This window comes from Anolis sagrei, chromosome 9 (assembly GCF_037176765.1).
Source record: "Anolis sagrei isolate rAnoSag1 chromosome 9, rAnoSag1.mat, whole genome shotgun sequence".
NCBI lineage: Eukaryota > Metazoa > Chordata > Lepidosauria > Squamata > Dactyloidae > Anolis > Anolis sagrei.
In genome coordinates, this window is record NC_090029.1 from 29,589,818 (window position 1) to 29,607,525 (window position 17,708).

At 43.2% G+C, this 17,708-nt stretch overlaps 1 protein-coding gene across 1 annotated transcript in view; it reads right to left on the reverse strand.

Annotated features, from left to right (window-relative positions):
- The window catches only part of GLDN (gliomedin), a 47,047-nt gene that overhangs the window by 14,563 nt on the left and 14,776 nt on the right, over window positions 1–17,708 (reverse strand). The window contains exons 2-6 of the mRNA XM_060755280.2: window positions 16,171–16,222; window positions 9,668–9,685; window positions 5,784–5,882; window positions 4,547–4,693; window positions 3,574–3,693 (exon numbers count right to left, since the gene is read on the reverse strand). Of these exons, the coding sequence (XP_060611263.2) occupies window positions 3,574–3,693; window positions 4,547–4,693; window positions 5,784–5,882; window positions 9,668–9,685; window positions 16,171–16,222 (436 nt within the window). The remainder of the gene's footprint in view (window positions 1–3,573; window positions 3,694–4,546; window positions 4,694–5,783; window positions 5,883–9,667; window positions 9,686–16,170; window positions 16,223–17,708) is intronic.

The window sequence follows — 17,708 nt, forward strand, 5'->3', positions numbered from 1 at the left end:
CCCCAATTATCTCCTTTTCTTCTCCTCAGATAAGACAGAAGCTAGACACAGCAGGGGATGGAACCAGTGGGGCGCCAGTTCTGCATGCGAGCTAATCAAGCAGCCCCCAAAATAGTACAAAGAGGAGAGGGCAGGAGCAATGTTCTCCTCCAACATCCTTGAAGAGGCACGTTCTGTTCCGAGGACTGGAAGAGGGCCATGTTCCCACTTCACAGGCTCATTACTGGAGAAGGGGGTCTGTCTTTCACTGAAAGGTGACATGTTTCACAAAATAGCATGGCAGAACTGTGTGCTTTTCTTGATGAGCTTGGACTCAATACCAGAGATGGAAAAGCAATCCACTGATGAAAGAAAAGAACTGACCAGAGGGTTGAATGTATGTGTTACGATATGAAATGGCCCATGTGATCAAAAATGGTCTGAAGGTGAAATGAGGCTACCATACCAAATCAGCTGAGAAATTGCCATCTTCATGGTGTATTGTGGAGGGGCCCTTGGAAAAATGATATCGAGTTGCTTCCAGATGTATCCCTTATTTCATTAATTCAAATTTATGTTATGGAAAGACACATTCCAGTTCATCAGAAGAAGAATACTGGTTCTGTAATCCCAGGAAGTGTTGCCCAAAAACTTAACAGTCTCAAACACAGAAGTCTGGAAGGCCATCTAGCCTACCTTCTTCCTCTATACACGAAATCTCAACCTAGGGCATCCCCCAAAGGATAGCTGTTCAGTCCCTTCTTGAAGGCCACCTGCGAGAGCCTATCACCAATGTGCTGAACTTCCAATGGAATCTACTTTCCAGGAACTCAAATTCATGGATCTAATCTTAGTCTTTGAGGAAACCCAAGGAGATACACAACAAAATTTTCCAGTTCCCTGTAGGACCATCACATAGAAGAGGGCGTAAGCTTCTTGAAGGCCACCTGCAAGAGCCTATCACCACCATTCTGCTGAACTTCTGATGGAATCTACTTTCTAGAAACTCAAATTCATGGATCTAATCTTAGTCTTTGAGGAAGCCCAAGAGATACACAACAAAATTTTCCAGTTCCCTGTAGGACCATCACATAGAAGAGGGCGTAAGCTTCTTGAAGGCCACCTGCAAGAGCCTATCACCACCATTCTGCTGAACTTCTGGTGGAATCTACTTTCCAATAACTCAAATTCATGGATCTAATCTTAGTCTTTGAGGAAGCCCAAAAGATACACAACAAAACTTTCCAGTTTCCTGTAGGGCCATGACATAGAAGATGGCATAAGCTTGTTCCCTACCATCATAGAGGGCATGACCCAATGTAAGAAGCTTGAATTTCAGTGTTGATTCTTAGCAGTAAAGATGAAAAATTAGTTGACTCTGAACTAGGCAGACAGTATTAAAATCAACCATCTTAAACATAGAGGTATGGAAAGCCATCTAGTCTACCTTTTTCCTCTATACATGAAATCTCAACTTAGGGCATCCCCCAATAGATAGCTGTTCAGTCCCTTCTTGAAGGTCATCTGCAAGAGCCTATCACCACTATTCTGCTGAACTTCTGATGGAATCTACATTCCAGGAATTCAACTTCATGGATCTAATCTTAGTCTTTGAGGAAGCCCAAGAGATACACAACAAACCTTTCCAGTTTCTTGTAGGGCCATGACATAGAAGATGGCATAAGCTTGTTCCCTACCATTATAGAAGACATGATCCAATGCAAGAAGCTTGAATTTCAGTGTTGACTCTTAACAGTAAAGATGAAAAATTAGTTGACTCTGAACTAGGCAGACAGTATTAAAATCAACCATCTTAAACAAAGAGGTATGGAAAGCCATCTAGTCTACCTTCTTCCTCTATACATGAAATCTCAACCTAGGGCATCCCCCAATGGATAGCTGCTCAGTCCCTTCTTGAAGGCCATCTGCAAGAGTCTATCACCACCATTCTGCTGAATTTCCGGTGGAATCCACTTTCCAGGAACTCAACTTCATGGATCTGATCTTAGTATTTGAGGAAGCCCAAGAGATACACAACAAAACTTTCCAGTTTCCTGTAGGACCATCACATAGAAGAGGGCATAAGCTTGATTCCAACCACCATAGAGGGCATGACCCAATGTAAGTGTTGACTCTTAATAGTAAAGTTGGAAGATCAGTTGACTCTGAACTAGGCAGGCAGTGAGTTCAACTCCATGGTTCTCTGAAGAATAGTTTTTCACATCACCCAAGATCTCAGTTCAACTCACCCAAAGCATGATCAAAGGCTACACTGAAGAACATCTTTAGATTTTTTTTTTTACTGGAGCACTAGATGAAAGAGTTACATATGTCAAGGCATGCTCCAACTCAAGACCACCAATTGAGTTTTTCATTTAAGCACAGCCTTGGCACCTCCTGCAAATCTTTGCTTCTTTCCGACATAAGTCAACATTATCTCCCCTTCCTCCCTATACTCCTATCTCTTTGTGTATGTTTACATGGCTGGGCCTAATCTCCACAACCGTGCTCCAACAACTGCTTTGATTCCACATTCAAGGAGTAAACCAGAGTGAGACGGAAAGGTGAGATGAAAGGAAAGACTTTCATTTTGTGCCATTGACCCTTTGCAAGACCCTGAAGAAGAAAAGGCTGAGAGGGCAAGGATGAGAATGCTCTTCAAAGACCCAAGGGCAGGCGAGCAGGAAAGAATTACAGGAAGGTAGATTTTGGCTCTCACGTTAGCAGCCGCCAAGGTAGAGAATTACACAAAAGCAGAGAAGACTGTGAAAACTATGACCCTGTTATCCATGGATTTGATAGTCGTGGTATCATTTACTCATGTTCAAAAACAATATCCCTACTCCACCCCCAGAAGTGATTCTTGGTCCTTCTAGATCCAGTAGTGCAGCCCTATGGTAAGCAACTGCACATGTGGATAGTTTTGGCTTTTGGAGTATTTTGGATTTCTGGAGTTGCTCAGCCTACAGTATCAATATTTACAACAACGCCATAAGGCAGTGTTCCTCAACCTGGGGGTCGGGACCCCTGGGGGGAGGTTGTGAGGAAGTGTCAGAGGGGTTGCCAAAGACCATCAGAAAACGGAGTATTTTCTGTTGGTTATGGGGTTTCTGTGTGGAAAGTTTGGTCCAATTCTGTCATTGGTGGGGTTCAGAATGCTCTTTGATTGTAGGTGAACTACACATCTCTGCAACTACAACTCCCAAATTCCAAGGTCTATTTTCTTCAAACTCCACCAGTGTTCACTTTGGGCAAATTGAGTATTAGTGCCAAGTTTGGTCCAGATCCATCATTCAATCCACAGTGAGTCCACAGTGCTCTCTGGATGTAGGTGAACTACAACTCCAAAACTCAAGGTCCATGCCCACCAAACTCTTCCAGTAAAGTAAAAATTTAACAAATTTGATATAATTTACAATTACTAATGAAAAAATTGCACACCTCTAGTAGCCAGCTCTCTAGATGTTGCTAGACTCCACCTCCCATCAGTCCTACATATAATAGTCAGTGTTGAGGAATGGTGAGAACTGCACTACAGCAACACAGAGAAGACCACTCTCATATACACATACTACAATGTTGAGAAATACTTACCTTTGCACTCGGCACTGTACATCTTCTCTTCCACTTGAGGTTTTGCTTTGCGCTTTCCTGGGGGTCCTGGAGGTCCTGGGGGTCCTGGTGGGCCAGGGGGCCCTGGTTCCCCCTTGGGCCCTAAGATTAAACAGAATGCAGGACAAAAATGTTGAAATAATGATCTCTACAATGTTTGTCCCTATCATCAAAGTAATTTTTTCATATGGATCCTACTCTTGCCAGGAAATACAGTAAGATACTTGCATCCACAAGGGAGACATTTCCAGATAGAACCAAATGCCATTGAATTGTCAGACCTCTGGTCCCAGCATATAGTAAAATTGTGTTAAAGAAAATAATAACAATCATCATCATCAACAACAACATCAACAACATCATCATCATCAAACTGCAAAGACTCTGGCACAATCCAGTCAAGGTGGTCCTAGTGGTGATCGGCACACTGAGTGCAGTGCCTAAAGACCTTGGCCTGCACTTAAACACAATCGGCGCTGACAAAATTACCATCTGCCAGCTGCAGAAGGCCACCTTACTGGGATCTGCATGCATTATTCGCCGATACATCACACAGTCCTAGACACTTGGGAAGGGTCCGACATGTGATCCAATTCAACAGCCAGCAGAGTGCCTCATCTTGTTGTGTTTCAAATAATAATGATAACACTAATTAATTAATTAATTAATTACGGCCAGGATTGCAAAATCAGCTGATGACCCAAAATGCAGACTGTGCAAAGAAGCTGATGAAACCATTGATCATATCCTCAGGTGCTGCAAGAAAATTGCACAGACTACAAACAGAGGCACAACTCTGTGGTCCAAATTATTCATTGGAACCTATGTCACAAGGACCACCGGACAGTAGTAAAGAACTGGTGGGATCATAAGCCTGCAAAGGTAGTGGAAAATGAACATGCAAAAATACTGTGGGACTTCTGAATCCAGTTTTTGGAGTATATTTTGACCTCACCTTCTGCAATCACTTCATTATTGGCCTCTCCTTTGTCACCCTTTGGCCCTCGGGACCCTTTCTCTCCTCGCGTCCCTTCTTTCCCAGGGAGGCCAATTTCACCAGGATCCCCCTTTTCACCGTTCTCTCCAGGATCCCCTTTAGGCCCTGCAAACAATGAAGACAGAGGAATTAATTTTGACAGGATTTTTATTTTGTATTATAATCAATCATATTACATTTTGTACATATATTCCATACACATCATTTATCTATTGCCATATTTGCCTTGGTTAGACCACACCTGGAATACTGTGTCCAATTCTGGGCATCACAATTGAAAGGAGATGTTGACAAGCTGGAGTGTGTCCAGAGGAGGATGAGTAAAATTATCAAGGGTCTGGAAAACAAACCCTATGAGGAGCGGCTTAAAGAGCTGGGCATGTTTAGCCTGAAGAAGAGAAGGCTGAGAGGGGACATGATAAGGGCCGTGTATAAACATGTGAGAGAAAGTCAAAGGGAGGAGGGAGCAAGCTTGTTTTCTGCTGCCCTAGAAACTAGAACGCAATGGAACAATGGCTTCAAACTACAAGAAAGGAGATTCCATCTGAACATTAGGAAGGACTTCCTGTCTGTGAGAGCTGTTCACCAGTGGAACTCTCCACCCTGGAGTGTGGTGGAGGCTCCTTCTTTGAAGGCTTTTATACAGAGGATGGATGGCCATCTGTCGGGGGTGCTTTGAATGCAATTTTCCCACTTCTTGGCAGAATGGGGTTGGACTGGATGGCCCACGAGGTCTCTTCCAACTCTATGATTCCATGATTCTATATTTCCCATCTTCCTAATTCTCACTGTTAGAATCATAGAATCATAGAGTTGGAAAAGACCTCATGGGCCATCTAGTCCAACTCCCTGCCAAGAAGCGGGAAAATTGCATTCAAAGCAACCCCGGCAGATGGCCATCCAGCCTCTGTTTAAAAGCCTCCAAAGGAGGAGTCTCCACCACACTCCAGGGCGGAGAGTTCCACTGCTGAACAGCTCTCACAGTCAGGAAGTTCTTCCTAATGTTCAGGTAGCATCTCCTTTCCTGTCATTTGAAGCCATTTCTCTGCATCCTTGTCTCCAAGGCAGCTTGCTCCTTCCTCCCTATGAATGCTGTAAATATGCTGTATATTAATCTGTAAGCCACTGTGAGTGTTTTACAAATGAAGGGAAAGACAGTTCATAAACAACAACAACATTAAAGAATAGAATATACCCATTTTCCCTCTTTTTCCAGGATCTCCCTTTTGCCCTGGGATTCCAGGAATGCCATCTGACCCATTATATCCAGGTAATCCATCAAGCCCAGGAGGACCTGTTAGAGCCAATGAAAGTTGCATTAGATAGTTCAAAACCCGCAAAACAGTGTTACAACTCATCAAAAAGGTTTTAACTTATTTCACTGTGTTTGTGCACCAATCTACTCTTGGCATCCAAAAGTCATCAAGGTTGTAAACAAAGCCCTTACTTCTCATGACTTCCAATACTACACTGAAATGAATATGCTAGCATGCAGTCTGAAAATAGTATTGCATGCACAGGGAGAAGCATTCCTATAGACCAGTGTTTCTCAACTTGGGGGTCAGGACCCCTGTGGGAGGTTTGTGAGGGGTTGTCATTGGGATCACCAAAGACCATCAGAAAGCACAGTATTTTCTGTTGGTCATAGGGGTCTGTGTGGGAGGTTTGGCACAATTCTTTCATTGGTGGGGTTCAGAATGCTCTTTGATTGTAGGTGAACTATACATCCCAGCAACTACAACTCCCAAATGTCAAGATCTATTTTCCCCAAACTCCACCAGTGTTCACATTTGGGCATATTGAGTATCCGTGCCAAGTTTGGTCCAGATCCATCACTGTTTAAGTCCACAGTGCTCTCTGGTTGTAGGTGAACTACAACTCCAAAATTCAAGGTTAGAGCCCAACAAACCCTTCCAGTATTTTCTGTTGGTCATGGGAGTTCTGTGTGCCAAGTTTGGTTCAACTCCATTGTTGGTGAAGTTCAGAATGTTCTTTATGGAGCCCCCGGTGGCGCATTGAGTTAAACCCCTGTACCGGCAAGACTGAAGACCGACAGGTCGCAGGTTCGAATCCGGACAGAGGCGGATGAGTTCCCTCTGTCAGCTCCAGCTCCCCAAGCGGGGACATGAGAGAAGCCTCCCACAAGGATGATAAAAAACATCAAATCTTCCGGGCATCCTGTCAGGTTTTACAATGTATTGTAATGTAATATAGCTGAGTCATGCACTGCTAACGGGCTTCTATTGGAAATGCTGAGTCATGCATTAACTGTATATAGAACTTCATTTGGGGAATGTGTTCTGGCCTAGTCCAGGTGATTGTGAATGATGCAATCCTGGGTTTGAGTTGAGTCAATGAGTTGGGAACCAATCGGTGATTGCTATGTGTAAATGAATTGTATATAAGGAAGTCATGTACAGTGTATATTTCTCCTTGTGTCATGATGTTGTTTTGTCAAAGGCTATATGTAATTAAAGAACCTGTCTGCAAAGACAAGATGTAACTGTGTGCTGTGGTAAGTCTGTAATATCATCTAGACTGGGGGAAAGACAATGGTAAAACTGACAATGGCCGGGCATGTGCTCAAGTGTCTGCAAAAGGTTCCAGCGTGACTGCAGGCTGTGGGAGCAGTTGACTGAAAATAGTGTGCAGGAAGAAGCTACTGGAAAGCGCTGAAGTTGTGCAACTGATCTGCTGCTGAATTGTGAAGTTAATCTCAATACATCCCCTGCGCAACATCCTTGCAGACGGCCAATTCTCTCACACCAGAAGTGACTTGCAGTTTCTCAAGTCGCTCCTGACACAACAACAACAAAAAAAGAATGCTCTTTGATTGTAGGTTAACTATAAGTCCCTGCAACTACAATGCCCAAATGTCAAGTCTCTTTTCCACAAACTCCACCAGTGTTCACATTTGGGCATACTGAGTATCCATGCCAAGTTTGGTCCAGATCCACCATTCTTTGAGTCCACAGTGCTCTCTGGATGTAGGTGAACTACAACTCCAAAACTTAAGGTCAATGCCCACCAAACCCTTCCAGTATTTTCTGTTGGTAATAAGAGTTATGTGTGCCAAGTTTAGTTCTATTCCATTGTTGGTGGAGCTCAGAATGCTCTTTGATTGTAGGTGAACTATAAATCCCTGCAACTACAATACCCAAAGGTCAAGTCTATTTTCCCCACACTCCATCAGTGTTCACATTTGGGCATATTGAGTATTTGTTCCAAGTTTGGTCCAGATCCATCATTCTTTGAGTCCACAGTGCTCTCTAGATGTAGGTGAACTACAACTCCAAAATTCAAGGTCAATGCCAAGCAAACCCTTCCAGTATTTTCTGTTGGTAATAAGAGTTATGTGTGCCAAGTTTAGTTCTATTCCATCATTGGTGGAGCTCAGAATGCTCTTTGATTGTAGGTGAACTATAAATCCCAGCAACCATGCTATTTTAGATTGTAAGTTGCTCAGAGCACCTTGGTGGAGAGCGACTAATTAAGAAATAAAGTGAAGTGAAGTGAAGTGAAGTGAACTACAACTCCCAAATGACAAAATCAACCCCCCCCCCCCCTCACCAGTATTCAGATGTGGGCATATAGGGTATTTGTGCCAAATTTGGTCCAGTGAATGAAAATACTTGCATATTGGATATTTACATTACGATTCATAACAGTAGCAATGGAAATAATGTTATGGTTGGTGGTCACTACAACATGAGGAACTGTATTAAGGGGCCACGACATTAGGAAGGTTGAGAAACACTGCTATAGCCTATAATTCCCATTTGTCCAAGCTTGTCAAGAAAATCTCCAAGGCTCACATAAGTAGCACATTTTGTACTCGATGTAAATAACTAGGACAGATGTTAGGACAATGAACATTCCCATCCAACCGAAGGGATAAATGGTTCCAATGACTTGGCTCAAGTATATGATATTACGAAACAAATGGTACAATTTGCATCAGAACATTTGTCAGATCTCTCAATACACATTCAAGGAAAGGTCCGCCTCCATGGTGAAGGAAGCACACCTGGAGCTAAATGAACTTCATATGTGCTACCGACATCAGTAAAACTGTATGATCAATCTACATGAACATCAGACTTTGTGAAACGATCGCTGCTTTGAAAGAAGCACCCAGCGCAATAACAATAGCGCCATTGGAATTTGGCATGCGCCGTATTTAATTAGCATCAGATGGATGGCAGGAAACCACTATGAAGTAGAAATCAAAAATGGATATATAGTATTTGTGTTTTGAATTTAGTGGGTTTGGGGGGGGGGGTTGTCATGTCAGGAGCGACTTGAGAAACTGCAAGTCGCTTCTGCTGTGAGAGAATTGGCCGTCTGCAAGGACGTTGCCCAGGGGACGCCCGGATGATTTGATGTTTTATCATCCTTGTGGGAGGCTTCTCTCATGTCCCCGCATGAGGAGCTGGAGCTGATAGAGGGAGCTCATCCGCCTCTCCCCGGATTCGAACCTGCGACCAGTCGGTCTTCAGTCCTGCCGGCACAGGGGTTTAACCCACTGCGTTACCAGGGGCTCCTCGATTTGGGGGTTATTTTACAGTGTGAGCAATGGAGGGAAATACAAGATGCTGAAAACAACACAGAAATAATAATAATAATAATAATAATAATAATAATAATACTTTATTTATACCCCGCCACCATCTCCCCAAGGGGACACGGGGCGGCTTACATGAAGCCAAACCCAGCAATACAACAATGCAAATATACAACAATAAAATACAACAATAAAATATAAGAAAATAATATAAAACACAAGGAACAGTATAAATAAACACATCAGAACAGTATAAATGCAAGTTGGAACCAGTCCTAGGCTAGACCTAGACTGCCATATAACTGTAATATATGGTCAGTGTGGCTCCATATAATGTAGTTCAATGCTTACAGTGTAGAATAGCAGGGAAAACAACACTGGAGGGGAGAAGAACATAAAAACAGGGGTGAACCAAGAAGACAAACATTGCTGTTTCAATTTTGTCTGCTTAGGTGTAGTCACACGTTCCAGTTATAGAAGGGCATGGGAACATAAAAGGAGAAAAGATTTATTACCTGGCAATCCTGGTGGCCCTAGACAGAGAATAAACGAAAAGAAACAGAAAACAAATAGTAAGTGAAGTTTGATCCTAAAATACTTAGGAATAAGACTGTGCAAATATAATAATAATAATAATAATAATAATACACCTGATCTCACCGTGTTAAAAAACAAAGTATGGATTGTCGATGTCGCAATTATTTATTATTATTATTAACTTTATTTGTATCCTGCTAGCATCTCCCGAAGGACTCGATGCGGCTTACAAAGGCCAAGGCCTCAATACACAACATAACAATACACCTAAAGCAAATTAAAACAATTAAAGCAATATTAAAACAACAAAACAATAAGCAATAAACAATACACCAATCCCAGGTGACAGCAGGATTGAAGAGAAACAACTGGAAAAGCTGACATGATGTGAGGATTTAAAGATCGAACTGCAAAGACAAGCCATTCAAGGTGGTCCCAGTGGTGATTGGCACACTGGGTGCAGTGCCTAAAGACCTTGGCCCGCACTTAAAAACAATCGGCCTTGACAAAATTACCATCTGCCAGCTGCAGAAGGCCACCTTACTGGGATCTGCACGCATTATTCACCGATACATCACACAGTCCTAGACACTTGGGAAGGGTCCGACGTGTGATCCAATACAACATCCAGCAGAGTGTCTCATTTTGTTGTGTTTCAAATAATAATGATAATGATAATAATTAATTAATTAGTAAGTAAGTAATTTTATTGATTAGCCCTTAGGCCATATCACAATAAGAAACAGAACAAGGACTGTCAAGACCTTATCACTCTCCAGTTAGTAAGTTAAAATACGACACATATAACAATACAGTAAATAAATATGATAAAACGTGATAAAACTGATAAACTTATCAAGCTGAGTATATACATCATATTTCATTATCACCCCTACAATTTAGGCCAGGATTGCAAAATCAGCTGATGACCCAAAATGCAGACTGTGCATGGAAGCTGATGAAACCATTGATCATATCCTCAGGTGCTGCGAGAAAATTGCACAGACAGACTACAAACAGAGGCACAACTCTGTGGTCCAAATGATTCATTGGAACCTATGTCACAAGTACCACAGGACAGTAGTAAAGAACTGGTGGAATCATAAACCTGCAAAGGTAGTGGAAAACGAACACGCAAAAATACTGTGGGACTTCCAAATCCAGACTGACAAAGTTTTGGAACACAATACGCCAGACATCACGATGGTGGAAAAGAAAAAAGTTTGGATTATTGATGTTGCCATACCAGCTGACAGCCAAATTGAGGAAAAACAACAGGAAAAACTTAGCTGTTATCAGGACTTCAAAATTGAACTGCAAATGCTCTGGCATAAACCAGTCCAGGTGGTCCCAGTGGTAATCAAAATGAACACCAGACTTTGTGAAGTGTCTAAAACGACCCCTGCTTCGTTTTGGGTGCCTTTTGGGTGCCATGCCAAAAGATCCCAGCCAGCATTTGGAAACAAGAAATATTGACAAAAATCACAATCTGTCAGCTGCAAAAGGCCACCTGACTTGGATCTGTGCGCATCATTCGAAAATACATCACACAGTCCTAGACGCTTGGGAAGTGTTCGACTTGTGATTTTGTGATACGAAATCCAGCATAAATATCTCATTTGCTGTGACATATTATGTTTTTGTGTCATAATAATAATAATAATAATAATAATAATAATAATAATACACTTTATTCCCAGGGGACTTGGAGCGGAATACAACATACTCAGATAGGCAAACATTCAATGTCTTAATACAATAGAATAACAATGACATATTAATACAGAGAACAATGGTAAAGGCTTCCCCTTTCATCTCCGGCTTTCATCTCCATGCTCAACTCTGGCCCTGGGGAAGTGCTCTTGTTCCATTTCCAAGCTGAGTAGCCTGTTGTCCATAGACACCTCCTGGTTGTGTTGCCAGCATGGCTGCATGGGCACCTTTATTACCTTCCTGCCAAAGCGGTACCTATTAATCTCACATTTGCTCATTTTCGAACTGCTAGGTTGGCAGGAGCTAGGGCTAACAGCGGGAACTCACCCCCACCTGCAGCTTTGAACTGTTTTCAAATTGCTAGGTTGGCAGGAGCTAGGGCTAACAGTGGGAGCCCACCCCGACCTGTAGCTTTGAACTGCCAACCTTATGTCAGCAAATTCAACTGTTCAGCAGTTTAACCTGTTGCACCATCACATCCCTATGGCTTGGAAAATGGCATGGAAATGTCTTAGAAGATATTTGGCACCTTAGTAAGGCCTGGAAACATTTGTTGTTGTTCATTCGTTCAGTCGTCTCCAACTCTTCATGACCTCATGGACCAGCCCACGCCAGAGCTCCCTGTCGGCCGTCACCACCCCCAGCTCCTTCAAGGTCAGTCCAGTCACTTCAAGGAAACATTACCTTTCTGAATATATCTCCCAGCCAGCATGAGGGTTATAGTCCAAAAAATACCTTTTCCAAACTATGAACAAGGATGGGAAACTTGTCCTTCAGACTAGAACACCACTCCATAATATTTATTTATTATTTATTTATTTATTTAGAGTTTTTATAACCTGGTCTTCTCGACCTCCGAGGAGGGACTCAGGCCGGCTAACAACATAAGATTCAATACAATAAGAAAAGCATTCTAAATCGTCAATATAAAATACATTAAAATACAATTCATACAAGTTGCAGCAAAAATCAGTTCATCAGAATGAATCACAAATTCATCGCCATCTGCCAGAAAGGTCAGCAGTTATTGACTCAGTCATCATTCTGCAAATGCAGTATCCCAAAGCCATGTTTTTACCAGCTTTCTAAACGTCAGGAGGGAAAAGGCAGATCTAATCTCCATCAGGAGGGAGTTCCAAAGCCGAGGGGCCGCCACAGAAAAGGCCCTGTCCCTCGTCCCCACCAGATGCGATTGCAAAGGCGGTGGGACCGAGAGCAGGGCCCCTCCAGAAGATCTTAACAACCTTGATGGTTCATAGGGGAGAATCCGTTCGGACAGGTAAATAGGGCCAGAGCCGTTTAGGGATTTATAGGTCAACACCAGCACTTTGAATTGTGCTCGGAAGCTGATTGGCAGCCAGTGGAGCTGGCGCAACAGAGGAGTAGTATGCTCCCTGTACTCCGCTCCCGTTAGTAATCTGGCTGCCGCTCGTTGTACTAGTTATAGCTTCCGGGCAGCCTTCAGAGGCAAACCCATGTAGAGAGTGTTGCAGTAGTCTATACAGGATGTAACCAGAGCATGTACCACTGTGGCCTAGTCAGACTTATGTCAGCAAATCAAAGTGATTGATGATGGGAATTGTGGTCCAATATAATCTGGAAAGCTAGAAATGTCTCCAGCTTTATAGCATGATAAGATCATTACACAAGGAAAATTAATTCCTATGTGGACAAGTCTACATAGGGACCACCAAACGCAGCGCCCAGACACGCATCAAGGAACATGAAAGGCACTGCAGACTACTTCAACCAGAGAAGTCAGCCATAGCAGAGCACCTGATGAACCAGCCTGGACACAGCATATTATTTGAGAACACAGAAATGCTGGACCACACCAACAACCACCATGTCAGACTACACAGAGAAGCCATTGAAATCCACAAGCATGTGGACAATTTCAACAGAAAGGAAGAGACCATGAAAATGAAAAGAATCTGGCTACCAGTATTAAAAAACTCTAAAATTACAACAGCAAAACAGCAGAGAGGAAACAACCAGGCACATCTTAACACCTCTCAACAGAACATTTTCCCAGGCTCAGCCAGGCCTTCAAATGCTAATGAAGGCGATCAGCTGAAACATTCACACCTAGCTTCAGCAGAGAGCTCTTTGCCCCACCCCAGTCATTCCACAGATATACAAATCCATTTTCCTATTTCCAACAGACCTCACAACCTCTGAGGATGCTTGCCATAGATGCAGGCAAAACGTCAGGAGAAATGCCTCTAGAACATGGCCCTATAGCCCGAAAAAACCTACAAGAACCTAGTGATTCCAGCCATGAAAGCCTTCGACAATACAATTCCGTAATTCCTAACTCAGACATCGCTACTAGAGAGACTACTCTACTCATCTGCGTTGTGAGAACAGCCAATTCAAGAAGTATGAAAGCTGAAGGATTGTGCCCATTTCAATCCAAAACTTTAGTTGAGGAGTTTTGATTTAAATTGCAGACTGAAGTGCAACCTCAAGCATTTCTCACTAGCATGGATCCTGGTCCTTTAGAGAGAGAGAAATCAGGTTATCTTCTTGAAAAAGTTCTCTGCCATCTTACTAAGCTGGCTGTTGTGTTGGTAGAAGAACTCTTCTGAAGCTGCATGAAAACGAACGCTTGGGAAATGATATTTAAAAGCATTTTTTTTTCTCAAGCTCAGAAGGCAGTAAACAAACTCCAACTCAAGCACCAGTTTCAATCACAGTGGATGGCTTTTGGGCTAAAGATGTATTCTGTAAAGGACTCTCTCCTTGCATCTCAAGACAGTCTCGTGGAGACTGTGGTTAAAATAAATGTGTGCCTTTTCACAAATGCCAACCAAGCTTGAGGCATTTCCAAAGTGCAAAATGAAGTGCAGGGTCAGAAACAGGACAGAAAATATAGAGAATGTTCTGGTAAGGTTTAAAAAACAGCTTATTTTTAGTGTTGTGGGTGATACATCTCAGTTAAAAGAGTAGATAGACAAGAGAAAGTTATCCAACTTTGGTAGGAGGGTCCCTAATGCTGACTCCCCTGTGCCGGCAGGACCAAAGACGGACAGGTCGCAGGTTTGAATCTGGGGAGAGCGTGGATGAGCTCCCTCTAACAGCTCCAGCTCCTCATGCAGGGACATGAGAGAAGCCTCCCACAAGGATGGTAAAAACATCAAAACATCTGGGTGTCCCATGGGCAACATCCTTGCAGACGGCCAATTATCTCACACCAGAAGCGACTTGCAGTTTCTCAAGTTGCTCCTGACATGACAAAAAAAATGTCTGTGTACAAGGGATTTCAAGGCAGAGGGAAACCTCCTTGTGCTCCTTTCTCAAACAAAGTGGAATAAGACACCAAAGACTTCTAGGAAGAAGGGGGAAGTGACTTCTATATGCAGGCAAGGAGCAAAAACACTTTAAGTTACATAGATTAAGAAAAAGAGGTGAAAACAAAAAGGCAGATGTGAACCATGGGGATTCCTCTGTCCCCAGTTGCTCTATATCAGGGGACCTCAAACTATGCTCCATGGAGCCCTTAGGGTTTCTGCTATTAGGATTAGAGATGTGCACAGTACCCATTTCTCCTGTTTCATTCGGGGTTTTTTTTCCGATTCCTTTTGTTTTGGGTGGGAGCACAAAACAGGAACCCCTCCCCCAGAATGAAAATAACCTCTGGGTTGTTGTAGGTTTTTCAGGCTATATGGCCATGTTCTAAAAGTATTCTCTCCTGACGTTTCACCTGCATCTGTGGCAAGTATCCTCAGAGGTTGTGAGACCTTATAACCTCTGAGGATGCTTGCCATAGATGCAGGTGAAACATCAGGAGAAAATGCTTCTAGAACATGGCCATATAGCCCGAAAAACCTACAACAACCCAGTGAATCCAGCCATGAAAGCCTTCGACAATACATTGAAAATAACCTCGGAATGAAAGAAAGCGGGAGTAAGTACCATTTCCTTGCCTGCCTTTCAGCCCATGTGGCACTCCTCGTGTGCTATTTCCCTCTGAGCCCTGCCTCTTGCACAAATCAAAGGAGAAGTGAACCAGGACTGTGGCGCAGCTGGTTGGGAGTCAGCTGCATTAAGATCTCTACTGACTGAAATGTCATGAGTTCGAAGCCAGCCCAGGTCGGAGTGAGCTCCCGGCCAAAATTGTGTAGCTTGTTGTCGACCTTTGCAGCCCGAAAGACAGTTGCATCTGTCAAGTAGGAAATTTAGGTACCGCTTATGCGGGGAGGCTAGTTTAACTGATTTACGAGGCCATAAAAATCTCCAAGAAGGATGCAAAGAATGAGGAAGTACTTCATCAGTGTCACAAACGGACGATGAAGCAACAGCTCCCCTGGTAGCCAGAAGCTGGAATGTTAAATAGCCTCTGAGTGTCTGTCTATATATGTTGAGTGTCTATGGCATTGAATGTTTGCCATATATATGTGCATTGTAATCCGCCCTGAGTCCCCTATGGGGTGAAAAAGGCGGAATATAAATACTGTAAATAAATAAATAAGAAGAATGCTGTCTACCTGGCTCACCTTGCCCACCAATTTTTGTCTCCTCAGCAATCATGTCTTGGGGCTCCACAAGAAACTTTGGCTTCAACTAAGACTCCATGGCTGAAAAAGTTTGAGACCTCCTGCTCTACATACAAGTAGGCTTCTGCACTTCTAATGCACATTAAACATGGAACATACAGGATGGAAACAAACAGTCCTGGATATTGCTACTTTCAATTTTGAGGTGCCTGCCAATATACCCTATGAATGAACATTCGTTTGCAGAGTCAACCAAATTGCAAGCCTACCTGTTAAACACACTCCTTTGGTGCTGTTGCAGAGCTCCACCATTACACGGACCTAAAACCACAAAAAGAAATGTCATTGATGGCAATGCACAAGATTAATGATATGAGACGAAACCTCTCTTTGACTTATTCTAGTGTCAGAGAAAATACCAAATTATAAACAATCAGTTAGAGAGATAAATAGATAGATAGTAGGCATGGTTAGGGTCAGTCGGAATCTTGATGGTAAAACATCAGGAAAGAATGGTTCTGGAACATGGCCATACAGCCCAAAAAACTTACAACAACCCATTCCACTAAATGCCACAATGGCAATGAAAGTAGCATTAATACATATGCATCTACTATATACACAAAGAGCGGGGCATCTAGACTTTAGATTTCAGGACCTTCCTGCCCACTTGTTTCATTGCCTGGGGCCGGGGGAGCAATAACTGACCATTCAATATCCAAATATTCATCTTCGCCTGAGCTTTGTGAGTGCAGCATTTTTCCAAAAGAAGCAGAGAGTGTTTGAGGACCAGGACATCCGTAGATGCTTGTTTATGAAGCTATTGTCCTCCCAATCCTGCTGTATGCCTGCAAAACGTGGACTGTCTACAGACGTCACATGCAACTTCTAGAATGATTCCATCAGCGCTGCCTCCGGAAAATCCTGCAAATCTCTTGGGAAGACGAGTGGACAAATGTCACCGTGCTGGAAGAAGCAATGACCACCAGCACTGAAATGATGGTCCTCCGCCATCAACTCCACTGGACCAGCCACGTTGTCCGGATACCTGACCATTGTCTCCCAAAGCAGTTGCTCTTCTCTGAGCTCAAGAACAGAAAACAGAATGTTGGTGGGCAGGAAAAGATATTTAAATATGAGCTCAAAGCCAACCTTAGAAAAACTGTGGCATAGACACCGAGAACTGGGAAGCACTGGCCCTTGAGCGTTCCAGCTGGAGGTCAGCTGTGACCAGCAGTGCTGTAGATTTTGAAGAGGCATGCATGGAGGGCGAAAGAGAGAAACGTGCCAAGAGGAAGGTACATCAAGCCAACCCTGACTGGGACCGCCTTCCACCTGGAAACCGATGCCCTCACTGTGGGAGAAGATGCAGATCAAGAATAGGGCTCCACAGCCACCTACGGATCCACCACCAGCACACTCATCCTGGAGGATTATCCTACTCTGACAATGAGGGGTCGCCTTAGTAAGTAAAGTATTCATCTTCAAAGTTCTCCCAGCATCTTATGGGCTTTTAAACTAGATGGACAGCTATCTTTTGAAAAGTAGCCATCAAAATTCAATCCCTGCCACCCAAACAAGAGGACGAGTAAAAATATTATGAGCGCATACAATCTCCTCAAGGATGTGCTACGATGTGAACCCCAGGAAAGGGGGAAATCTAACACAAAGTCATGGTCAGTAACCATTAAGTTCAGGGCTTACATTTCTTCTCAAAGGGAAGGAGCACTGGCTGTTCTTTGTACAAAGATCATTGCTTACAGACAAGGAAAATGTAATGTCCCGAATGAAGACAGACGGGGCCATT